Raw genomic sequence first — 26,708 nt, forward strand, 5'->3', positions numbered from 1 at the left:
CGGGGAGCCTGACCCTCCCTCAGCAGCAGTCAGCTGGCATTTCTGTGGGGCCTCCACCTTTGCCTGGCTGCCATGTAGTGTTTTGAGGCTGGCCATAAAATGAAGGCTCAGAACCACGTAGAGCTTTTATAAAAAATGATATTAATTTTTCAAAGACTGCACGTCTTGGGAGCAGAATCCTAGGAAACAGTGCTGCTGCATCTCAACACCTATACAAAAGTAACAGCATATTGTGGTGGAACTGCTGCCCTGGTCTACCTAGGAGTACTAAAATTCCTGAATTCTTGCTACTAAATTGCACTTCAAAGAACTGAGTCACAACTTATTAGAATAAACTTTTATTTACTGTTCTCAGGATCCTTATTTTATACTTTAAAGTATGCAACAAAATCTGCTACATTCAAACCTATACAAATTTACTGATATATCATTAATGTTTTACAAAACTGCATATAGAATTGGGAAATTTGTATAAGTTACCTATATTTACATGTAATATTCTCAGCACTAGTGACCTAGTCAAAGAATAAAACAAAGTGGGATTTTAAATATCCCGTAAGACCTGGTACATTTGTTACATAATTTACATACCTTTATAGAGAGGTGTGCTATACTTCCTTCTTGCATATTTATGAAGACTGTGACTAAACAGAAATTTGCTGGCCAAAGCTAGGTACTGTCATTTCCTCAGATCATATTGGTAATAAAAATGTTAAAGTTAGAGCAAGCCAGGTATGTAAACCAATTTCTTCTTTCAGAACCAACTTCACTAATCATTTTAACCAGCACTTGCTCAAAAAAAGCATTAACATCAATACAAAAAATACCCACATTTACAAAAGAAATAAAACTAATGTTTATATGACAAGTTGATCTACAATAAATTGCACATTGTTGGTTATGACTTTGGTTATACTGTATTAACAAATTTGGTTTCTAGACTAACAGTGGAGAGAAAAAATATAAAAATGCAGCTATAGAAACTAGCATAATCTGTAAACATATTACAGAACCAAATTCTGCACCTGGTTATACGTGCATAACCTCCACAGTGTTCAGAGAAGTTCGCACATACCAGACTGCTGAATTTGGCCCAGAAAACCCTGTAAACATGTTCTTTATTGTTATGTAGTGCAACAATGCAAGAATGGATAATAAAGGCCTCTAACTACCAGTAACTGAGTGATATCCATACAAATTTCACTTTAAGATTAATTTGTTGCAAAAGGCTGAATTGAAAATATTACCCATCGTTGAACTACAAATTTATAAAAAAAACTGATGAACACTCAATAAACCAATGACAGTATACAATATATAAGATTGTATATAATTTCTCATTACAACTCAGAATTATGCTGCTTGTCCGTTTTATATAAAAATCCTGGGTTTGTTACACTGTTTTAACAAAACCAAGTTAGAAACAGAAATCTAACAAATAAAATGTGTCAGCAAGTCAATGTTCTGCAAACTGATGGCTGGTAATGCAAACAAACGTTTCCAACATCTTACCTAGTATGCTGAATTATAAGGTGCTTTGGACAGATCTGTAGCAAACAGCCTGAAGCAGCACAGGTTATGATAATGCATTACATGAAGTCTGTTGGTTCTGGGGTTGGGTAGTTTGGGTTGTTTGGTTGTGTTTTTTTGGGGGGTGGGGGGTGGGGTGGGGTTTGGGGGGTTGTTTGTTTGTTTTTTAAGAACAGTTTAACCATTTCAGTTGTTCCTCTTAGAGCAGCCATACAAATTTACACCTCTGTGAAGATTTCTTCACATTTTTACTTCAGTAGTTTACTGCAGGACAGTCTGTCAAATACTGTAGAAGAGGCAACTGCATTTTAGTTTTTTACTTACTTGGCACTGGCCCATCCAATGTATATATTGGTGTTGTGAGTGAAGTACAGAAAACTGGAAATGGCAAAATACATTTTCAAAAGTTAGTGAATTCTTAATACTTATTTTACAAGTTATACTATTGAGGTTCAATAGCCATGTGACTAAATACAATGGTAGTCCCCGGAAAATTCAAATTTGTCTGTAAACCCTTAAAATGAAATTGCAGCACTGGACCAATATAATTTATGTCTGTGTCTTAATCAACCCCATCAAAACCCTGAGTATTTTCAATTGCTAGAAGTAGTTTATCCCATAAATCTTCAAATGAGTCATATGGAGGCAAATCCAAGCGATTAAAGCTGAAAAATAGATGAAAACTCGTGAGTATTTTATCATTATCATTAAAGGTCATAATTTACCTAAATTAAATACTGACCATGTATGAGCTCTTGGCAGTTTTTCAGGGGTACCCCACTGTTCAACTGTAAACAACTGTGGTCCATTTGAACCTGCAGAAAACAATACATCAATTTTCATCCCATTATGAGGTTCTTCTAGAATTAGAAATTCAAATTATGAAATATTTTGGGTTTTTGTAATTCAATTCTGACATAAGTAGGAGTTATCTATATGAATCAAGTACAGTCTATACTTCGTAATGGTCACTTGTATTTTCAATTATTTCTTGCTATATCTTAATTTCAAGAGACTTTTACACCTTAAGCTTAGAAGTCTGAGACCTAAATGCATATGCATAGTAGCTGGTGTTGCAAATTTTAAGCAGAAGACAGTTTTATACTGTATAAATTTTCCATGTAAAATGTGCCAAGTTATATAACCTGGCAGAAAGTATTCAAAGTCCACCTTTACTCTACTCTGTTGTTGCACAGGTAAGTGAGAACTTTTTGAAATACGGTGTATTTCACATCTGTATGTGTACATATGCACCTGAGAGAGATTTTTTTGGCTAGTAAATGCAGCTCCGGCTACCCCTGTGCCTTCAGCAACTGTCTTACAGCACGTCATATCTGAAAGTTTCTTGGACCTCTCAACTCTTGCCAAGCGGATGCAAAGGGCATTTTGTAACTATTTTCCTAAGCTGTTGAAAGCATTTGTGTATGTATGGAGAAGACTGTGTAGTTTAAAAAAAATTTTTGAAAAAAAATCACTATCTTGTCAGAGAACAGGAGATTATATCTGATGGTGGGTGTCTTCTGACTATTCTGCAAGGAGACCATCAATACAGTTAGAGAATTATATTCCAAAGCAGATGGCTACACAAGAATGAGTAGCCTTCTGCTTCTGAAGTGGAAGATGCAAAACATGTTTCAGATTAAAGTTGAGTAATGAGAACAGGTTGATCTATGAATACAGCTAAGGTGTAAGTTTTGTGTAGAGTACCTTTAGACCTGTGACATTAATTCAGTTTTATAATGCAGACAGACACTTTCCTCTTTTTAAAGAGTTCTCCATAATGTTGGGGGTTTTGGGGTTTTGGTTTGGTTTTAACGATATTATTTTAACTAACAATTTCAATTGTGGTTTTATGGAGACATGAAAAAAGTATACACATTCGTAATAAAATTAAATTATGGTAATATATAACAATGCATGTTATAGAAGTGGATTTGGAAGAAGATGTTAGCCAACTGAAATACAGAAAAGAAAGACAATTCACCCCAAAGATGAAAAGAAAGCAGGAGAAGGAAAAAAACCTTTCACTACTAACATACACAAAAAAGCAGGAAATACCAATCAATGCACAGAAACTATACTTTGCACAAGTCTAGTGAATGAACTAGACAGATGACAGCAGACACTAAGCACTTCACCCTAAAGTCTTATCAGACAGATATGTCAGTAGTTGTGGAAATACTTTCAGCTCCTCCTCTTTACCTTCTTGCTTGGGTTACATGTTTCTTCAAAGCAGGAGGCTGGTTAGAAAAGGTAAATTGTAAGAATGCCTGGAATAAGGATTAAGCAGAGAAGCAGCTCTATGACTGACAGTGTGTTCTACCATGTGACAAGATGATAAAACTCCCTGTTAATAGCTAAGTAAGAATTAGCCTTCATTGTAGCTATCCAACTGATTAACTAGAGGTTGACAAATCACGGGTGGAGGGGAAGACAAGAAATACCAGAAAGCTACATATGTTCAGTGTCTTAGTTCTGAAACTTGGGTTGATTTGTCCCTGGACACCAAGCACTCCCTTTTTATGAGCAGGAAAGCCTCTCTGGGCCACGAGAGGGAGACCTCCCACTGGGAAGCCAGCTCTAGGTCTGCAGCCTGAAGGTGGGAAGGGAACAACCACAGGAGCAGCCTGGCAGCGGCAAAAAGCCAAGTACCAACACAAAGCACAGAAGAACCACCTACAGTTCTTCAAATACAAGCAGGTACTAGAATTGTGATTGTGATCACTACTGGGATTTAGTGTGATCATTACTGGGATGGCATGCTGGCCACAGTAAAAGAGAGATAACTGTAAGACAAAGAAACAAAGCACTGTGCAAGACAACTGCTAATTGACTTTTTCATTAATGACTGAATAGAAATACAGAAACTGGGACTTGGCCAGAAGACTGCCCAAGGATATCCTAAACCCTGGGCAGAAGAGAGCCAAGGGCTTCAACAGCTTCTTTCCCTGTATCATTCCTTAGTACTATCTCTGGTAGTGTTTTTAGACAAATAAAAATCCCGAGGCAGCAGAATTCTGATCAGGTTCCATTGCAACAAGCATGTGCTATAACTCCAACAGGAACAAGCTTCAGGTGCAAGAGCAGACACATGGTTCAAGTCCCTGAAGGCACCGTCCTTCCCACTGGAACTCAAAATTCATTCACTGATGGAATGGGAAAAATAAACGAAGTATTTATGATGAAAATGAAGAGAAGGAGAAATGTGGACACACGGTGGGTGGTATTTGTTCACAATTCTAGTGTTTTATAAACAAATTAGTGTCTTGTTTACAAAGAAGGGAATGTTTATTCAAATACACAGGTTCGGCTATTTGGTCATTTGCATAGGTTCTCAGCACTTTTAGCCTTAATAAAGTAGTCTAGCAGAAAACATAATAGCCGATGGCAGCTGAAAACAGACTTCCCATAAGCAAAACACCCCCACCCTTTGTGGGCTGTTCTATCTGCTTGCCTGCACTCTTTCCACAGTGGGTTTTCTGGCTTTGGTATTGAAGTCTGCTCCCACTCCCCGCTGCCATCTGCTTGTTTCAGTCTCTGCACTGTAGGTTCACTAGTTCTCTTTTGGCATTATGTTAACTAATGTCATTTCAGTGGTCCTCTCTAGAGTATATACAGATACAATTGTTTGTAAGGATAACTGTGGCTTGTGAGCAGATAAAAACAGTTGGGAACTTACAAGAATCTGAAGTTAACTGCTGATGCCAGCATGTCTTTGTAATAAGATCTTAGATAACAGAACTTTCTTCAAACTCAATCATGTGTTAAACAGGGATTTTTGGAGCTCTCTAGAACTTTAAAATCCACATTCATTTGAGAAGTCCTATACATTAAAAAACTTCTAAACCAGAATTAAAACCAAGTATTTATAGAACACGGGAAACGTGTGATCTAAGTGACTCTTCTCTGACTTTGCTTCTTGTAACTGCCAGTATATATTCATTTTAAAGCAAAATGTGAAATAACGTGCCTATGTTTTAAGTCAAATATCATGACAATGTCAGTATCATGTTCTATGCTACTTAACTGTGAACATAATCATAAGTACTCACCATACAGCTCAGAAAAGCCATTCATAGGTACACGTGACGTGCCAGTAACAAATTGAAGCAATCTTATTCTCTTTTCAGAGTCCATCGTTAAGACTGCCTATGTATGATAATGATCACGATTAAAGATTTAGTTTTAAATTAAGGTTTTAAGCTAGCAGATTTATGCAACATAGTTTCTATCTCTAAATAATTATCCTTTATATGTGTGTGTGTGTGTGTGTGTATGTGCATCTTTTTTTTAAGTGACACACATAGTCTACTTCTCTGCCTATTGCTAAAACCTATGAAATCAACAGTTTTTTAATGGCACTGTAACAAGAGTACCATTACTGGCTTGGCAGGCTGTTAAAATACTTCCCTTGAAGATTTGGCCCATACTTTTTTGAAGTTTCCTGATGTTATGAACTAGCAGCCAAATTCCTGTAGTTTATTAAACAGAAGAGTTTAACACCTATTTAGTGTAACCATGCCAGAAAAAGCTACACAGAAATATTTTTAACCCTGGTTGGACATGGATTCTTTTGTAAAAGCAAGTATCAGCAGTGTATTTACATTCTTACCATGTCTCATCTTCAGTTTTCTTACTATCTTTCTGAGGAGTTTCAAATATTTACCTACCTATTGATGAATCACATGACAAACTAGCATAGCTGAAAAGCAGCAGCTTTCAAACAGTTTTTAAGTAAAAAAACCAGAACTTCACAATACCTTCCAGAACCACTGTATTACTTGATGGTTTATGTTGTAGCCATTTTTGTATTTTGTATGTAGTTTCCAATCAGCTACATCCACATCTCCCAGTCCACACATTAATAACTACACAGATAAAAAAAAAAAAAAAAAAACAAACAAAAAAACCACCCAAAGTTTAAGTCAGTGACATTAAGTTTCAACATAATTTGTTTTCTTTTCCATGATACACTTACCTCTAGCTCATTTTCATCAAAAATTTTAATCAGATCCTGTGGTATTAGTTCAAAAAAGCCCTAAAAAGATGAGGAAGGTCTTCAAAAATCAAGTTAACATTATTTAAGGGTTTTGATTCACTGAGAACAATATTTAGATGCTTTAGCAAACAGAGCCAAAGCAATACTTCAAATACAGATGTTTGGACACCAGCAGTCCCCAGTCTGGTTACAGTACTTTTAATTCTGACTTATCTTACATCTTTACTGTGCTACACTGAATGGTGAATATACAAGTCTGAATATTATATATGTAATATTTATACAAATAAGGATAAACCAGCTAATTTAGTTTAATTCTGTTAGTTTGGTTTAATTTTCGTTTCTGCAGAGTTCATTAAATACCCTGCACTACAGCTAAAGCTGTCAGCCAGGACTGAGAAATAAGCAAATCTTTCAATATGAATCAAAAACCCCAGTAAAAACATACCAAAAGATTTTAAAGTCTGAAATAATTCAAAACTGACACTACAAACAGTATTGCTGCCCTTTTTTATACCTGTAACAACAGGTATAAACAACAGGAAGACCTGGGTGGTCTTCAGGATGTCCAAAAAAAAAAGCTTGTTTTAAGATTATATGCAAGAAATTCTTAGAAGAATTTATTTTGTAATTAAAACTATACCTCTTTAAAGGCTGCCATTTGTTTTTGTACTCTGCTCACAAATCTCCACTGAATTACAAGACTGCAAAAAACCAAACAAAACCAAAAACATTTAAAAGAACAGCAATTTATATAAAAACCAACAACTTCCTTTTGTTAATACAACACACAGCTCCTATTACTAGAGGAGCAATCCAGTGATATACATTGCATATAGTGACCACTACTTACTGAATGTAGTCTCTCTTGTTCTTGTTGGTGACAACTATTTCTGATCCACCACTTTTTAGTTCATGTTGATGGGTCTAAATGCAATACACAGAAGTAGTCTTAAAAGAGATGTGCAACACAATTCATGTTAATATTAGGTAATTTAGTTAACTCTGGAAGACTGCAGAATTTGAAAACTATGAGAAATAGAACCAGTTTCACAGGTCACCTGAACAAACAGGATTTGGTTGATTGCTTTAAAAAACTATATTATTCAGGGACTTCAGATTGCAATGGGGCAACCTCCATTTTTTCTGATCTGCTACAGTAAATTGCCTAAGTTTGCACACAAGTTCTCAGTAATGTGGACTTCACTAACTGCATGATTCAATGACCCAGTCTTTTTTTTCCAAATTTCAAGGAAAAACACTTGGAGAAAAATTTCATCAATGGCCCCAGTAAATAAAGGAATCAATATGCATTTGTTACATAATTATTTATACTACTAGAACCTCAGTAGACAAATATCTGATTTTTCAGTTCATTCAGATGTACATTTTCATGCTCCTACGTAGGATCACTTTAGTTACACAAGACCACAAAGGCTATTATCCTACTTAGATCTAGCTGGCACCTGTACTGGTCCCCGCTATACAAAAAGGATGTGGACAGGATGAAAGAGATCTAGAGAAGGGCCACCAAGATGATCAAAGGACTGGGAAGCCTGCCATATGAAGACAGGCTGGGAGAACTGGGTTTGTTCACCCTTGAGAGAAGGAGGCTTAGAGGGGACCTCATTACCACATACCAGTACTTAAGGGGTACCTACAAAAAAGATGGAGACTCCCTTTTTACAAGGAGTCACATGGAGAGGACAAGGGGGAATGGACACAAGTTGCTCTTGGGGAGATTCCGATTGGACACCAGAGGGAAATTTTTCACAGTGAGGACAGTCAACCATTGGAATAATCTCCCCAGGGAAGTGGTTGACTCGGCCACATTGGACGCTTCTAAGATCAGCTGGACAAGGTGCTGGGCCACCTTGTCTAGACTGTGGTCTTCCCAGAAAGGTTGGGCTAGATGATCTCTGAGGTCCCTTCCAACCTGGGATTCTGTGATTCAAGACCCGTGGTACTTCTACATGGCTTACCTTGGATAACTTTCTACACAACAGCAAACTTGTTCATTCCATAGTTTTCTAGTACATCTTAGAGAAAAAAACCCTATTACTACAATCTCCCAATGAAATCTATGATTCCAACCATTTCAGAAGAGCTCATCCATTCCAGCCAACCACATAAAACCAACCTCTACTCCAGATAAAATAATGGGACTATGGATATCTTAGTCTCAGTTGCATTCACAGCAACAGCTACATTTCAATAAAAATATTATTTAAGAAAAAAGCACAAGCTATTTTTCCAGGTTCTGCTTATTTCCAAGTGCTTTATCACATCACAGCCAGGCTAAAAGAGCAATGCATGACCATGTGCCAGCTAAAAGAAGCAGCTGAGTAAACAAACCAACATAACTGGGAACGAAGGGTTTTTCTTAATACCATACAGATAAAGTCAGCTAATTTCACAGGTCAAATGTACATAAACATACTAACCTGACCAAAAAGTTCTTCATCAACTATAAATCTGAGGTCCAGTTCTATTGGATCATTTTCAAGAATCCATCTCAGAGAATTATAATATTCACTATCCTAAGACAGAGAATTACAAATTAGTAAATACAAACTAGGGCAGCCACCTTTTAATCTACAAGAGGCTTCATTACAGCCCAGTGCATGCTGCTACCTAGGATAATCCTGTATCGGATACAGAGACTCCGCAATTGTACAAAGCTACAAAAAAAACTTTAAAGACATCTGAAATTTGAAGACTCAGCAATCTCAAGACTAAAGATCTCTCACATAGCAAAATCGTGATGTCACAGCTTTATCAGAAGGAATGTATTTTGGACTCTCTGTCTCTCATCCTGTATTTATCTTCCCTTTATTGTTAGGCATTACTACAAAGAGCCTTAGGAAATTAAAATTAAAATAAAGCCAATTGTATCCTGGGCTGCATCTAAAGAAGTGTAGCCAACAGGATGAGGGAGCTGACTCTTGCACCTACTCTGCTCTCGTGAGACCCCACCTGGAGTGCTGTGTTCAGCTCTGGGGCCCCCAGCATAAGACAGACATGGAGCTGCTTGTGCAGGTGCAGAGAAGGGCCACTAAGATGATCAGGGGGCTGGAGCACCTCCCCTGAGGGCAGCCTGAGGGAGTTGGGGTTGTTCAGCCTAGAGGAGAGAAGGCTCTTATAGTAGCCTTCCAGTACTCAAAGGAGGCCTGTAGGAAAGGTGGGGAGGGACTTTATCAGAGAGTGTAGTGATAGGATGAGGGATAACAGTTTTAAACAGAGAGGGTAGATTTAGATTAGATATTAGGAAGAAATTCTTTACTGGGAGGGCGGTGAAACATTGGCACAGGTTGCCCAGAGAAGCTGTGGATGTACCATCCCTGGAAGTGTTCAAGGCCAGGCTGGATAGGGCTTTGAGCAACCTGGTCTGGTGGAAGGTGTTCATACTAGGTGATCTTTAAGGTCCCTTCCAACCCAAACCATTCTATGATTCTGTAGTACTAGGGGGAAAAAAAATAAAATCAGGACACACCTATAAATCTATTACTCAAACAGACAGGAGCTATATTTGGTATTCTTATAGGACAGCAAAACCAGTAATATATTGAAGAGCCCAAATAAAAGCCGCTCTGCCCACGACTGCTCTAGATAAGAACTATTATCAGGGAAACAAACAAACAAATGTTTGTAAAAATGTTACACTGTACCACTCACTAATATTTTCAGTCTCTGAAAGTATATGTTTCTTTTTAGTAACTGAAAGACACAAACTAATTTAAAACACAGGTTGAGACAGGAATCACAAAGACATTTATATTTAATTTTAAAAACCTTAGTATTAAAAATATTTTGAGAAAACATCATAGGAAGTTTAGAGTCAAGTTTTCAATACAGCTTAACTAGACTTAAACCAGACTTAAACCAGAGTCTAGGTCTCTCTGATAGGCATTGGAAGTTTTAATTCCTATACGACTTACAGACTTATAGAAGATGTAGCCTAAAATTTCTTTGAACCTTGCACTTTCAACCTGCCCAATGTCACTAAAGATATATACAAAAAATTAATATGAACATGAAATCCTAACATACACGATGAAGCAAATTACATACCACAGACTCCATATCATGAAGCGTTATTGGCTTTTGGAGCATCATCTTGTAAAAAGGACGAATAAAAAAGGCTTTAAAGAAGAACAAATAAATTGAACAGTATGTAACTTAAAAATCAAAATATGCACAATATTAATATAAATATCATATTACATAAAAGAAATACTAACCATCCAAAAGTTTGCCATGGTAAACAGCCATTCCAGCTACACGACCTATAAACTTGAAATAAGAGAGATGATCTTCATTGCAAAGTCCAGAGTTTGGATTGATCTGCAGGGTATAGTTATCTCTGAAGTTGAGGGAGGGAGCAGGAAAGAGAAAGAAAAACAAGATATTGTACTATAGGAACAGTCCCACGTTTGATGATCTGAAAGACATCACTGGTTACATCAGGTATTACTTTTCATAAAGTTGAAAAAATAATCATATTTGGATTAATAAATCAGTAATCTAATATTAATCAATATTCAACAGAAGATTGAATAATAGCATAGCAAAATAACAGTTTTGAAACACCACAAACTAGCTTTGTAAGTTAGAGATATAATGAAGAGAAGGGCCTAACTCCTATTAATTTTAAAGTAGTCAGAACAACATCCTCCACATTGTGTTAAATACTGCCTCTTCTGTAAGTAGTAGATGGTTGCAAGCATATTCTTGTCTATGCAAGGATGACATGGCTTATGTAAGACTGCTAAAAAAAAAAAGATAGAGGTACTGTCTCCACATTATTGTTCTGTCAAACAAAGAACTAGGTGCAGAATATTGCAGTTATTAACAACTAAACGCTCCTACACAGTTGCGGACGGGGGGAAGCAATTCTATTTCTGTAGTAGGTATGAGAAATAGTTGATCTGCTTTCCCTAACTAGTCTTCATGTCTTCCAGACCTGTATTACTTACGTAGCTGAATATTCGAACAATCCATAGTAAGGATTAAACATTTCTTTAGAGAGAAGGAAGAACCATTCCCTGGCCACTCCTCCGTAGTCTAAACCTTTTTCACCATCAAATTCAATCCAAAGTCTTGCTTTAAGGAAATCTGCTTTCTTTACAGCTATAATTCTTCTATAAGAATCTTCGAGGATTGTTGTGCGATGAATTTTCATTTCAAATCTATTTGGAATATCACTCTTAAAAAAAAGAGAATATAAAAACATAGAATAATAGAACAAAACCCAGCAACTCTAGTCCTGCAGACTATGCAAATTCTGTTAAAGAATGGCACACAAATCCTTTTCTTAAATAATTTGGAAATATAACACAGTATGATTGACAAAAGGCTCTATGTACATACAATTCAACTAGCATGGAGAGTTTCAGATAGTAATTTCTACTTCATACCAAGGAAATAGGGTTAAAATAAGTTCTTACTAGTAAAACAGCATATGCTTAGTAGTTCTGCATGCAGCAAGGCATGAAATCTTCTTTAACACTCAAAATTCATCATATTATAAGCTTGAGCAAAAGAGCTTGTATTTAGTTCTTAAATTACTATGATTATATTGTGTGGCTGATCTGTCTATCACTTCTCAGATCAGGATAATGACATTTGAATGAATGCCAAGCTTATTTGACTAGGAACACAAAAAATGAGGTGAATACATAATTGTGTGCAATTTACATGTCAGCTCAAAATGCACAGGTTTCAGAAAGGCTAGAGATAGACTCGGTAGGTAAAAGGTGAAGTATAGGTCTAAACTCAAAGGCAATTATTATATACATAAAACATCTCCTAAGGATACCAAATTTGATTGCAGTCATGCAAAGACTCATTGTTATCTGGATATCCAGATGCTATTTAGTCTTTCATGCTATGCGTTATATCTGGCACTGCCATTTCAAACTAGAACTTGCAAATGAGAGTCATAAACTTACACTTTTAAGGCTAAAAGAATTTATTAGTCATCTAGCCTGATCAAGATGACAGTACAGGTTTCTACCTGAACAATCCAAAATCTATTCTGAGCACTTCTATTTCCATATACAGGAAATAGAAGTTCAGTGATGTCCAGACTTTACCGTTGCCTGCCTACTTCCAGGTTCACAACTGTTTTAACCTTTTAGGATTTCTACTTTTTTAATTAGACTGTTTGCAGTCTCATCACTGCATAAAGTCACAAACTTTACTGTTGGATTAAATGCTAATTCTTACCAAGTCTGCCTCACAAGTGTATTTGTGATCAGACAGTAAATCTACCTTCCTAAGCAGGTCACAAAGTTCAATTTCCTTTCCCTATAACCTAAGCTTTCCTTTGTTTAGGGACATAAGTTCTGCTGGATTCCTACTGATTACTAACCTGTTTCTTCAATTTCTTTCTGAAGAACTCATACTTCCGCTTATAGTCCCTGGAGTAAGGCACAGCCTTTAGGAATACAAAAAAAAAAAGCTGCTTGAGACACTCTAACAAGTAATGTAATATAAACTAGTCTATATTTGTGAAACATGGACAATGCATTTAAGTTCTGAGAAAACAGGAATATGTGTTTTACTAAGTATCAAGGAAGACTTTCAATTTATAAATATATGGACAGTTCAAAACATCTGGAATGAAATGTACTACTTTGTTCAGATAATTTGTCCTGATCAGTTCCATAGAATTTATCCTGTACTTCACTATCAGCTGATGTGACTGACTACGTTCACTGACTGGCCCAGATCAAAGTGACCAAAATGCCTTCGGTGACTTATGTCTTTCTTTGCTGTATCATGAGAGACCTGGCTACAAACAGCTCTATTTTCCATGGACAGAGAAGGTTGTTTACATATGTGGGCTATTAATAAACACAGATATCAGTTGGACTCTAAAACCCATCTAAAATTACAATGTGTTGCATCTTTGCAATTAGCCCTGGTAATTTTGCACTTCAGATTAAGTATCAAGGCTAGATAATTATTTTTCAGTTGGAAATTAATTTCATTCCTTTTAAAGCCATTTTCTTTTCTTTCTTTTTTTTTTTCCAGGTTTGCTTCATGAATTGAGCTAGTCTCATTTTGGACACTGTGGATAAAAAATTAAATGAAGTTTCTTACCCACTTCAAATCCCCCCCAGACTCCTAAGGAAACGTTCTTACTACTACAGGAACTGATTTTTCTTTCTGGCATTTAAAGACCATCCTCACAGAAAGCTTTCTAAACAGTCTTTAAAAATAAATAAAAATGTATTCTTCAAACACCCCGGAAGTTTCAGCTTCTAGACTGAGTACCTGATAAATGACAAGAGTTTGTTTGGATTCTATTAACAATATTCTTGAAAAATATGTAAAGCTATTTAAGAAAAGCTTACTGGTCCAGTTATCGCCACATTCTGCAGTCGAGGATCCTCCCATTGTGTTTTCTTTGTATCTGCAAAACATTTCTTAATTAGTTCCACTAATTAGGTAATGTTCAGAAGTGAAATGAATGTGGGGAGAGTACTATATTGTACATACTGTGGTTTATGAAAAATATCCTTCCATCTGTGTGAGTTCTCTCCTCCCACCCTGGCTGTAAGAAGGAAACACTTTTATTATAGATTTCGGACTGTATAGTTTGCATTGAACTCAACATGATCTGCAGCTGGGGGAATTCCCCCCCTTCATCTACCCTCAGCATTGGAATTAAATATAGAGGGTTTTTGGATGAAAAAGCAGGCTGCATTTTCCTCATGTGCAAGTTTTGATAATGCTAATTTAAAGTATTTAAATTGTTGTATCTGCAAAACAAGTATAAAATGGTTTACTTACTGGTAATGGGCCCAGGTCTACTGGATCTAGGGAAGTTTTTCTCCTCAGATGAGCAGAAATTTTCAGTCTTGGATCTTCCTTTGAAAACAAATCAAGCAGCATGTTAAAATCATTTTGTTCTTTTGCTTTTAATTTTTTTCCTCTTTATTAATGATTATGTGAAGAATATGTCTAGTATCAACTCGATAATTGTTGCATATTCTGCAGCCAGGTAGTTCCTCGAGGATTCTCAGTCCTCCAGTAGTTTACAATCATCTTCTAATGATCTCTCAGTTTATATGTTTATTTATAAATTCCTCATTCAACTCATTTTAGTGTAATTGAGTCAAATTAATCTTTCCACAGGGTTTTTGGCACACACTGTGCTTTTTGGGTTTGGTAGTTGGGGTTTTTTGTTGGTTGGTTGTTTGGGTTTTTTTGGGGGGTAGGAAGAAGGTATTTGTGTTAAATGAGGTCTTTCCATAATCCTGAAGGAAAAATATTTGTTTTGAATCAGCTTAATGCATTTCTCTGTTTCTCTTTCACCTGACAGCGATACTGACCTACTCTTTAAATGCTCTAAGTCCCTCTATTAGCACTGCCTAGCGGTGTGCAGTGCCACTCTGTGGAACTGTAGCTGTACAACTCCCTCAACCATACTGCAGCTGCACCTGTCCTGCTTTCTTAAGAATTCACAGAAATTTATGTTAATAATTGTACCTTGTTACAAATTAAAGGTAATTGATTTCCTGTTGAAGGTAAGTTTACAAAATACAAATTTTTAAAAATTTAATTAACTGATTTCTGTTAACAGCACATATAAGTTATCACAGTTTTACAGTTATGACAGAACTGTCATTTAGGAGATGCTTTATATCTGCAAAACATTCCTATATACATCAGTATTTTCCTCCTTCCAAGCTAAACTTTCAAGAACTGATACAGTTAGTAAAATTCATAATGTTCTACTCATGATAGATATTTTAAATGACCTTGCACTTTTATTATATATGCTCCTTAACAGACATGACACAGCTATCTTGGCACTAAAGCAATAAAGCTCTGACTTGAGAGGAACTAGAATTAGAGTCCATGAGAGCAATTTTCCATTACCCATGTGGTAGTTTTGGTATTGTGGTCAATAAAGAATGGTCTCCCACTGGGTGCATGTCGGACTTCCCAGCCTTTAGGGAGAAATCCTGGCTCCATTTCAGGCTGTTGATGAGAAGACTGTTGTGATGAATCACTTGATGTTGCTTGTGGTTGTCTTCCTATAGAAATACTTTGCCCAGCTGACAACTGACCTGTTTCCATAGCAATCTATGGTAAATGACCAAAAAAAAAAAAAAGTCCTGTAGAGCAATATATTTTTTCTATTAACATATTTTTGACTCATGAAAGCAGTTTCATAAAGCAAGTGTCAGACAGTACATAGATTTGTTTAGTCCAATATCAACAACATTGACTAGTAATCACCGATTATGCTACCGGGGTTAAAAGAAGTCTTTCAGGCTTCTCAATCAGCTACCGCTCTCCAGAAGGCTGTCTTGGTACACTAATAGTAGAGTGACTTGCTGTAAATATTACCGTTCCTAACCCTCACTGCATTCTCTCAGATATTTTATGTAGTGCTTTACCCATTCATGCCTTTTGCATTTCTATTTCAAGAGGTCTCTGAACTTTACTTCTATTATGTGAGATGTTTCTAAGGTTAAATGAGTAAAACCATTAATAATTAGAAGATGGAAAGTACCTGTACAACTGGCTTTAGCCAGGTAGTGGTTCTGGAATTGTGATCTATATAATATGACCTCCCTTTGTCATCTTGTCGCTCTTCCCAGCCTGGGGGTAATCCAGATGAAGTAGGCAGTAACTAAATATTAGTGATAACAGAAGAGAAACAGTTAAGAAAACTATGAAACTGACTGTGAAAAAGTATTCCTCTGTCAAATTAAAACGAAACAAAACAATAATCCAGGAGGTTAATGATTTTCACAGACTGGATAAGATAGAAAAGCAGTATTTAAGTCCTTACTGAAGAGTATAAAGGGACAGATTTCTATTTATTTATTTATTCTTTTCTTAAATTTGAGCTCCTCATCTAAAAGGATCAATTTATAGATCTGATTTAGGCATGGCTGATCCAGCCTAGTACTTCTGGCTATGAGCTCACAGTTTGCAGTGTCACCACGAAAACATAATGAAAGGATGACGGTACACCTTTTAATTATAAAGCAAACAATTTGAAAAACAAAACTTATCTTCATGGGAAGACTACTTCCTTCTGGAAGTAGGCAGGCCCTATCCATGCATTAAGCTACTGTGAAAGCTTTACAGCTGAACCCGTCTTGCTAGACTCATAATGGCAATTTCCTCAGGACAGCTGCCAGAAGCTGAAGGCCAAATCTCATTTAAAATGTCAGCATATAATAGTTTTACATGAAGAAAATCCTTCAGCTTTTCTGCTACACAAGTCTTTGTTTTCCAGAAAATGACGTACCACTGGATGTGCAGGCTGCTCTTCAACTCTGTATGTTTGCAGACTACCTCTTCTGCTGGAATGGTTCTTGAAGCGGTGAAGAGGAATGACATTATTAGCTATTATTGTAAGGGTGGCAGCAAACAGTCAATGGTTATCACACTTTAAACTATTACAGTTTTCCTCTTGAACAAAGTGTCTTATTTGTTTTGAAACATCGATATGTTTTTGAAACTACTGACACTGCTAGAAACATCAAGTTCACAGTGTCTTTTAAACCCTTAAAACAGAGTAATAGAGAGGCTTGTGAAAGTTCTGAAAACCCTAGATATTTTGGCACGCAAAACATTACAGTCAATTGCAACCCATTACATTATCATTGAATTTACATTATAGAACTTACTGTGTTATCTTGTCATCAGACTAAAGCCTGTGATGTATCAGAGCTAACACAACTTTTCAGAGAGCAGATTAATTTAATAATGACAAGATAGGAGAGTCTGAGACATCCAGTTTGAGAAGAGTAACTCAATCCCTGGACTTTTAAGCATCTATCTTTCTGCCTAGAGCCGTATTTCAATCTCATCTGCTACAATTAAGTAATTTCCCCAGATTATTTGAAGGATTTTTTCCCTATCTACATACCCTTTGAGAATACTTCAAAGAAAAGGCATTATTAAGTTTTTTAATTTTTTTTTTGGGGGGTGGGGGGGGGGTGGGTGATGGAGGTAAAGGGAAGCAAGACTGTTATTCTAGCTGGCTCTTGCAAGTAATTTGAATATCTGCCTCTTCCTTTGCTTAGGCCACCTAAGCAAGCTGAAATAACAGCTTTCTTGCTGTCTATAGGATCCTGAGTAACTGAGATCAAGTCAAGTCTTGTTACTCTCACTTTGCTGTTTCCAAGCAACACTGGTCATGCCTTTGTACAAACTTAGAAAACATAGTAAATTCCAAATTTACATTTGGAATGGCATTCTCAGCATCAGAAAAGCTAATGATTTTATTAGAATACCAAAATCTTACAGACTAGATGGCCTGGGACACCACTATAGGCTCTCCTCAATGGACAGTGGATTTCTCAAGTCACATATCAGGTTACAAGGCTGTTTGTGAAGCTCGGGTTTCACAAGACAGCTGAGCTTACTTAATTGCTTGCTACCATCAAAAAGACATGTCTCACTCCCGGCTATATACTCCTCCTTCCCCTTTGCCAACGTAGTATTTGTCAGATGACCAAGCAGGCTGTTTCAGATTGCTAAAACTGCAAAAAAAAAACCCAGACCTGGGGAAAAAGAGAATAGTTTTCTGCCAGGTTAGCAAGCTGAAGAGACTCACTGAGAGGTCAGACAAGTTTCTTAACCGGTGGAAGAGCTGTGGAACTGTATGAGGGAGATCCTTTTTTCACTGCTATAGAGTCACCAGGTTTACTCACCCCAATCATAAAACCTTATGCCAGCATTCACAATGAAAAATGAGTTATCTTAAAACTTGTCCTAGTGGAAAAAGTAACTAATATAGTAGAGCTCCCTTAGAAATAAGCTTTCAGGATACAGACAGCTTCCTTCATATGCAGTTTTCAGCAGCACTCAGTATGGCACTAGAGTAACAAGTAGATTTACAGACTAAAAATAGTTCACAGAAATCTGTTTTAATCTCAGGCAGAAATTCATATAAGCAAAGGGATGAAGAATAAAATGTTTGCCTAGATGGGGTTCTATAGGAAAAAGCTTACTCTTAAATTCTCTGCATTCAAGATTAAATTAAAAATATAATTGCTAATATGAAGTATTTATGGATCTAATTCTATCAGTAGGAATATTTTGTGCAAAATATTATAGATATTTCTGTACATAAGAACAATGTGAAAAATAATTTACAGTGTAGGCTGCTGACTGGCCAGTAGCTGAACTTCCAGAGGTAGTAAGTCTGGTATTCAATTCTTCTGCAAGATGAGTCTGTATATCACAGTTACTCTGTGAGACAGGTATTTGAAGGTTCTGATTGCTATACATTGTTGCCTCATCTTCAGTAACAATTTCCCAGCACTTTAAAAAGAAAATAAAGAAAAAAATTTTTTAAAAATGTAGTTCCAAGTTACAAATAGGTAAAACAAGTTTTTTGACTAGATTAAAAGTTACTTGCATTTCAGAAACATTTAGAGATTTATTTTTTTTTTACCTCAGGGGAATCTCTGTTGTCTAGATTTTCTGTATCCTCTGATATTTGTCGACGATGAGTGAACACATGCTGGGCCTCCAGCTGCACACTACCAGTATCTGCAACAGCTACACTGTCCCTGTTGGGGGTGGGTGTGGCAGGAAGTCAGCACACAGTAGCCATATTTTATCTTTCAACAGTAAACTAGGCTAACAGCAAAAACATACATTACAGTCATTTTAGCAGAAGAAAGAAACTGTTATGAGCTATAAGAAAATAAAAACTGTTTAAAAAGAATAAGCATTCATGTCAACATGAAGTGTAAGTTAAACTAAAGAACCAGAGAGCATTCTAGGTATTATTTTTCCAATTCACATGCTAAGGGGAAAAAAAAATCTGAAAAAACCCAAGGTAAATAATTTAATGCAGTCCCTGCTGGGAAGGAGGAACCAGGCTTAGAGCTGGAAAATAATTTCCTTTCCATTACTATAGTTATTCTCTTACAATTGCAACCAGTTTCTCTTTGACTGCATAATTCCAGAGAACAGGAAGAGTACTGTGCAGTTAAAATGACTACCAGCCAGTGACCATTATATGTGGGCTTGAAGGTTAAGCTATGGAAAGCTCTTTACAATTCTCAAGCTGTTCATTTTCTAGTTCTCCTTTTCAACATAACTAGAGGGAACTAGTTACGATAGTTAATGCAAGACTTGCATTTTCAGGCCAAAAGACATACTGAGCAGTTGGTCTTTTCCACTGTGTTCTTCTGAATTCATGATTGACATAGTAGGTCCTGCCGAGGATGTCTTGCCTTTCTTCCCAGCCTGAAGGCAGCGGAGAAGTTTCCTGCTGCTGTTGTTGTGGCTGGCTAGCAGCATCTGGTTGGTCCAATATAATCCACCCAGGCTAAGAGATATAATATTAACTACCTTTAATACTATCAAAGTTGAAAAAGTATCTCAATTTATTAAACCACTCCCCTTTTAAGGGGCAGTGCCACTACATCTTGAGCCATTAAGACTGGCTCTGGGTTTTATTACATATATTTCCCGAGGAATGATAGGACAAATTATGCATGCAGAAACCTTATTTTGAACTCAAGTTCTTTAAACTTCTTAGCAAAAGTTGTTTATTGCAGGAAAATAAACAGCATTAGGTTAAAAAAAGTAAATGCATTTCATTTCATATATATGCTATAAATGTATTAGAGTTAGATGAGCATACCATTTTGTAACAGCAGATTTAATTACAGTAAAGGTGGTAACAGTCATTAGAGCTGCTTAAGTTTTGAAAAGAAATCCATTGATCTAAACTGGATGTGCTTACAAAAGATTACAAATGCGAACTAGTTAAGATCAAAATATCCCTATATATTGGAGAGATTTGAAACTCCAAAACCAGCAAGATGTCAGCGTCTTGCTAGCTGGCATCAAACAACGTTAAACAGCAGTAAAAATACTGGGCACTGATACTTCCATTAATTCTAAAACAAGAAAAGTTACATAGACATATGGCAAGTCAGTACCTGAAAAAAACCAAAAGCCTAATATATGTTTTCTTTTTTAGATATACTAACAAAGCCACTCCGTTAGTTAGAAAAACTGCTCCAGAATTTTTATGCAGAGTTAAAACTTTTATGTAAGATACAAGCAATCACTTCTAACTGGTTTGTTTCTCAAACGCTACTTATAGCTTAGTGATTCCTAACATTCATTTTTACTGTAACTACCCTTAATAGTGGAAAACATTTGCTAGGTTTTTCAGCAATAAATGTATCTTTTCCTACCTCTAATTCTTCAGCCTGTTCTGTGGTTTCTTCTTCAGACCCATTGCTTTTAGGTAAGTAAGTCATTTTCAATCTAAGGTGGCCTTTAACTCTTGATTTATGGCTGCAGAAGAGCAAATAAAATGTTCTTATCGTGCGCTTGTGAAATTATTATCAAGCATTATTTCAATCTACAGGACTACTCTTCCTAAAACTTTAAGTTACAGCAAGCTCATATACTTCAGCATTTGCCTCTCTGTATTTACCTTAATGTATCATTAGAAGCCTGAAAATAGGATTTCCCCACATCCATTTTATTTAATATTTTCCCTTGGTAAAGAAATCTGCCACATTATCTCAGCTGTTTGCCTATTGATGTAAAAAATAAATTAAAAAAAACAAAAACAAACAACCCAGAGTCCTGAAAATATCACTAGTGATGCACAGCACCTTATTAAAATAAACAAGAAAAACCCCACAAACTTCCACATTACTAAGGTCTAATGCTTTGCCTTTTTTTTTTTTTTGCCATGCAGAAAAAGTGAATTAGATTTTCTGATATCCAGAAAAATGTGTCATGTTAGGTTATAAACATGTTCATTCAGATTGTATTTTGGTTTCAGAAAAGCCCACGTCCCTTCAAAAGAGGAAGTACCTACTATCTTATTTCCAATAAAATAGTTAAAGTAATTAATTTCAGAGTATTAACATGTTAATAATTCTTACTCAGCTTGAGGTACTGGGAAGGTAGTAACCTTATTAATATCCCTGTCTAAGTAAATGCAAAAATGAGCAAAATTGAAAAACATGCATTAACAATACTAAGGCATCTAAAAAGTTACAATAAGATTTCAAGGCAGAAAAGTGCCTGAAACATCAGAACATGTAGGGTGTATAGATCTTTCTCAGCCACGTTGGTAGCAGAGTAATTTTTAAGTATTTTACAATTCTTGGTTTTTAGCAAATCAATGATTTTAAACAGAGTTAGTGACTGTCAAATTTCATTTTGATCTCCTATTTTTCTCAATTTAACATTTCCTATCCTATAAATGGATGAAGATTTATTTTTAAATTGGAACCTATTATCTGAAAAATGTTGACATGCATTTTATTTCTAATAAAAGTTGCTAAAAACTGCTCAGATTTCAGTTAAGAACCTACATTTTAAAAACAAACATGAAATGCATAACGCTAATATCAGTGTTAAAGTGTTACCTATCATTTCAAAAGTCCTTGTTTTTTTAAACACAGGCCTTCCTAAATGTTAAGCAGCTTTTCAGTTTAAGTGTTGTTATGTTTACAATTAAGGTCACATGAAAGAGGCAAACAAGAGAGACAGGAAGGCAGGAAACAATTTCAAGTTGAAAAGGGAAAAATGAGTTATGGTGTAACACTAGTTACACCATAGTTTCCACTAGTTTCACTGTGGAGCGAAACTGTAAATTGTTCAAATGAAGTTATAATATCAATTAGAACATGGCCTGAAGAAAATAGAGATTTGGTAAGAATAAACCAAGTATTTAAACAAATACTGACTTTTTAATAGAACCACAAATATCTCACTCCATTTATGCTCAAATTTCTTTGATGAAAACATAAAAATTTAGACAATAGTTACATATGTTCTGATGTACAACATAACAGCATCGCTTGGATATGAAAGTTAGAATTTTTATGTGGTATTTACTAACCTTCTTGGATGAAGAACAAAATCCTTAAATGTATATGGCCTCTCCATACTTGGATTTTCTGTCTGGAATAAGACAAGTTTTTTTCAAGAAAAATCTGTATCAAACACTTGAAGTTAAAGAAAATTATCAGAAATTCACAGTGAGCTTTTTAAAGGCCATATAACATTAACATTTAAATTATAGGTTTAGATACAGTAATAGCATTATCAGCTTTCATCTTAGTAATAAGACTAATTCCCCAGTTCAAGAAAAAAAAATTACCTTTCAGTGTATACGTATATTACAGTTTCTAAAGCACAGACAAAAAACCTCTTTAGCCTGAAATCAAGAAACAGATTCTCAGTTTTCACATTTAAAAGATCTACTATAACTCTTTTTCCTCCCTCAGTATTTTTCAAATATTTTACACAGAACATACATAAAAAAACATTTCTAGCTTTAGACTTGGGGATAAAAAATAATCAAATAATCATCCATTCCAAGAACATCTCTGTTCTGATCCACAAAAGTGGAGCTGCTCAACAGAAAGAAGCAGAGAGATAAAAAGACATCATTTTATAAATATGCATCCCAGGTACAGGTAGAGAAATACACATGAGGGATCATTAAAGAAAACGAAGCTATTTATTTTTCTGGTTAACATAAATATTTATAATCCAGCTGAAGTTCTGCAATTCTTACAAAAATATTTTATTTTTATAATACTATATATTTAGCAACATTTGTAAATATCTTTTTTGAGTTTGTTTGGGTTGGGTTGGTTCCCCGTCCCTGTCGTCGTGTGTTGTCCGCCCCCCCCCCGAGCTGTTTGTAAAATCTGGGGAGTAAGTCTAGCCTCTCGTTAATCAATACATTTTAACCATTTCCAGAAGTACTGTATAATAGAGGAAAACCTTGTAACTGTTGTATTTGTAGGCCTTTTAATTAAGAACAATGGTACATGATGCAATCCTCAAAGGTTGAGCTAATTCCATACTGTTTTTTGAAAATACTATCTAATGTGTGTCAATATTTGATTGGAAAGAAAAAAACCCCCACTAACCAAAACCAAAACACCACAAAACTACCAGAATTTAAAGGCTGGATATTTTTAAGTTAGAAATTTTAGGATTTGTTTTGGAACTGTTGAGCTTTGCTATGAAACAGCCCTAAGATTAAGCTGACTAAATTTTACTGGATGTGGTAACTATTACACTGATTCTCAGAAAGAAAAATGCTCTCTTTATTTCAGACATTTCAGTGTAAGCTCTTATTAATACAATTTAGAAACACTACACTCAAGTTGAAGTGTTTCACCTTCACTGAATTAAAATGCAGATCTTCATTGCTGTAACAGTACGTGTGTTACACTGGTGTTATCTATAATATAAGGTTCTAAAGTTATAAAATTAATTGTCTTACAACTAAGATAAATACTTCTTTGAAATTAAAATGTGATTAAGCTCAGGTTTTGGTTTTGTGGTTTTAGAGGTGGTAGTACCAACATTACGTTATTTCTACCAACACACACATGAAGACCATGTGGAAATATATCACAGGAGAGAAAAATATTGCCTTCTTAATCTAAGTTTTATAAGTATTTTTCTCACTTTCCAAAAACAAGAGTTGCCTTAGATTCAATGCTAGATTACACTTGAATTAATACATTTTGATTTTGGAAAGAGCAAATTTACATCTGCCAACTATCTTACCTTGCAGATGATTTGCCCTTTTTTACATGCAGCTCTCTTTAGTTACGAACAGTCTGTATTTGCATAGTATCAAGAAAAAACAAAACTGCATGTAATAATTTATAAATTGATTTTCTTTGTCCAAGATATATCTACTCATGTAAATGAAAGACTTCCAAAAAATCCACCTATATTTGGGCCAATAAAGTACAATGGACTTAGACAGCAAGATCACATAATTCAGAACTGCAGCCAGGAAGGCAGAAACAAAGAGAAAACAGGGAAAAGTCAATGAAGACAATAGCCATGAAAATACCCAAGTGAAGCTCTATAAATTAGTTCCTGCTAAAAATAAAAAAAAAAAAAGGGAAAGGAAATGCATCAGTATCTCCAAATCACTCCATATGTCACTGTCTAGCTTATTAGCGGGAAGTGAAAACAAAGTCTTCTCCAGAGGGACACTACAGACAGTCTTTCCAACCCACCTGACTGAAGGAGAGTAGTTAGTTAGTAACTACTCCTATCATGGTTCATACCAGAATGAAATAACAATTGCTCTTTGAAAGGTTTGCCACAGTTTCTATCCTGTCTTTAAAACAGCTGCTGATAAATCTGTTCGTATTTGCTTATGTTTTGAGACCTCCGAAGAAAATTAAAAGCCTTACTTATTTCAGTGTCCTTGGAGATATTTCTTTAAAACTAACAACGTGCTTTGCAAAAGGTATACAAAAACAAAAATTAAAAAAAAAAAGTAGAAAGCAACACTAGCTCTATTTCCCACTTACCCACTTCTGTATCTGTTTATGGGAATACAGCATATTAAAAGTAAATTTGTAGAAATTAAAGGAAATATTTTAAGAAATATCACAATATCTTCTTGTCTTTAAAACTGTTTCAAAACTTGCATTCTTGAAAAAGCTAAAAGCACTCCTAACTTGTAGCAGCAGAAAGCAATATCTAAACACAAGTTAACCTACATGCTTTGATAAATATCAGCATTAAAACACCCCTAACAAATCCACAAAAGAACACCAAACAAAAAATCCACAGAGCAGGAGAACTTAATCACTTATATTATCAGTACCATTAACTTCCTTAGATGACTAATACAGTTGCATACAGAATCATTTTTCTCTTACACAGTCTTAAAACAAAAACAAAAAATACAAACCGGTAACTGATAAAGAGGAATATCCACTTGCCCAAGAAAATCGTCTCGAGTCTACAGAAAATAAAAAAAAGCAAAAAAAAACCAGAGAATGTTTAAAGTTGCAAAGTGTTTTTAAAAACATTGTTCCAAACCCCTGATAGCATTATAATGCTTTCTAAGAATTTGAAGACACTCTTGAAATACAGACAATAAAACTTGTTCTATATAGAATGAGTTCTGATTGACCCACAGCATTGGAACGTTCTGCCTTCCTCAAAATAAATGAAGTTTGAGGGACCTGGAGGTGGAGATTTAGACTGTTATTTGAATCATATATACTAATGGTAATTAAACAAGAGAGAGGTGTTCAGCATCAACACTGAGATTGTCAGCATCTCCAGTAGAAACACCATCTTAAAGGCAAAGACACTTTCCTTTAGTTGTTTCAGAAAAATAATTGTCTTGGTATATGCTTAAGCAACTAAACGTTTATCAGAGATTAACTAAAGACCTTCCTCATATGAGCACCTGCCAGTTCCTCTAAGCCTAGGCAGCTGTTTAAGACAGACACATATAAACATTTTCTTTTCAAAATACAGTTATTATAAAAAGTAAGATGAAGTAAAACCAAGTTTCATCTGCGATTAGTGCTTCAGATTCAGCATCTCCCCTACCCCCCTGCCCAACATTCCTGTTGACATATTAAAATGTGCTAAGATTAGTTATATTTATGAGAAATACCATTTGCCTATGCACATTGCAGAGTTTAGTTAACAACTAACATCTGAAAGATTCTGCCCTGACTTGGATGTCTTCATCATCCAACTACAACCATGCTTTGAATGCAGCAACTTTGCTGCTGGATTCCCTCCAGCCTACGCTGTAGTACCAGGGGAAGGACTGGCAATACATGGCATCATTGTACAGTTTACTTTTGATCGTTGATTTCTGCCTGCCAAAGAAATTAAGATTTTAGTAGTTTACATAGGTAATTTCAGTAGTCACCAATAGTTACCACCAACAGTCAAAGTACTTTACTTGACTTCTTACTGGATTACTAGAACATATGCTAGGTTGTTTCAAGCTCATTTGTCATTTGAAAGCCTTTGCAAACCTTCACAAAAGCAGGAAAATGTTATCATATGGGTCATTTAACATGAAGAGATATCACTGGCTCTGTGCTAAAAATCAAGAGGGCATGAAATTTTTAAAAGGTATATATAAGCCTATGGCATTTTTCAAAAATCTACACTATAACAAGAGTACGCTTTTTTATGTAGACAGAGTAAGGAAGCGTGAAAGTCTTCAACAGTGCAGCCTCTGGCTTTCTAGTCTTCCTGATTTTTCTAGCTAACAAAAGATTTGGTGCCTATTCTTTACTAAATCTGTTGGTATACCACAAGCTTTTATTCAAACTCAGCACCCAAGGATTTTGACAGCCTTCTTCCATAAAACTTTCCACTACAAGGTTCCGCATCTTGCTGACAT

The 26,708-nt window shown here is 35.6% G+C and overlaps 1 protein-coding gene across 4 annotated transcripts in view; it reads right to left on the reverse strand.

The window, feature by feature from the left end:
• Window positions 1–1,655: 1,655 nt before the first annotated feature.
• The window catches only part of NEDD4 (NEDD4 E3 ubiquitin protein ligase), a 58,378-nt gene continuing 33,325 nt past the window's right edge, over window positions 1,656–26,708 (reverse strand). For 3 of the 4 annotated variants that reach the window (XM_064456462.1, XM_064456464.1, XM_009510461.2), the window contains 24 exons: window positions 25,242–25,292; window positions 22,401–22,462; window positions 20,731–20,833; window positions 19,681–19,850; window positions 18,966–19,083; window positions 18,665–18,832; window positions 16,809–16,874; window positions 16,062–16,181; window positions 15,422–15,628; window positions 14,330–14,407; window positions 14,036–14,090; window positions 13,891–13,949; window positions 12,903–12,968; window positions 11,506–11,735; window positions 10,771–10,892; window positions 10,601–10,671; window positions 8,974–9,069; window positions 7,383–7,456; window positions 7,173–7,233; window positions 6,509–6,568; window positions 6,291–6,398; window positions 5,583–5,679; window positions 2,273–2,345; window positions 1,656–2,195 (listed from right to left, as the gene is read on the reverse strand). In XM_064456462.1, the coding sequence (XP_064312532.1) occupies window positions 2,093–2,195; window positions 2,273–2,345; window positions 5,583–5,679; window positions 6,291–6,398; window positions 6,509–6,568; window positions 7,173–7,233; window positions 7,383–7,456; window positions 8,974–9,069; window positions 10,601–10,671; window positions 10,771–10,892; window positions 11,506–11,735; window positions 12,903–12,968; window positions 13,891–13,949; window positions 14,036–14,090; window positions 14,330–14,407; window positions 15,422–15,628; window positions 16,062–16,181; window positions 16,809–16,874; window positions 18,665–18,832; window positions 18,966–19,083; window positions 19,681–19,850; window positions 20,731–20,833; window positions 22,401–22,462; window positions 25,242–25,292 (2,418 nt within the window). In that variant the 3' untranslated portion in view covers window positions 1,656–2,092. The remainder of the gene's footprint in view (window positions 2,196–2,272; window positions 2,346–5,582; window positions 5,680–6,290; window positions 6,399–6,508; window positions 6,569–7,172; window positions 7,234–7,382; window positions 7,457–8,973; window positions 9,070–10,600; window positions 10,672–10,770; window positions 10,893–11,505; window positions 11,736–12,902; window positions 12,969–13,890; window positions 13,950–14,035; window positions 14,091–14,329; window positions 14,408–15,421; window positions 15,629–16,061; window positions 16,182–16,808; window positions 16,875–18,664; window positions 18,833–18,965; window positions 19,084–19,680; window positions 19,851–20,730; window positions 20,834–22,400; window positions 22,463–25,241; window positions 25,293–26,708) is intronic. The other variant, XM_064456465.1, reaches the window with a different exon arrangement.

The sequence above is a fragment of the Phalacrocorax carbo genome, chromosome 7, assembly GCF_963921805.1.
Source record: "Phalacrocorax carbo chromosome 7, bPhaCar2.1, whole genome shotgun sequence".
NCBI lineage: Eukaryota > Metazoa > Chordata > Aves > Suliformes > Phalacrocoracidae > Phalacrocorax > Phalacrocorax carbo.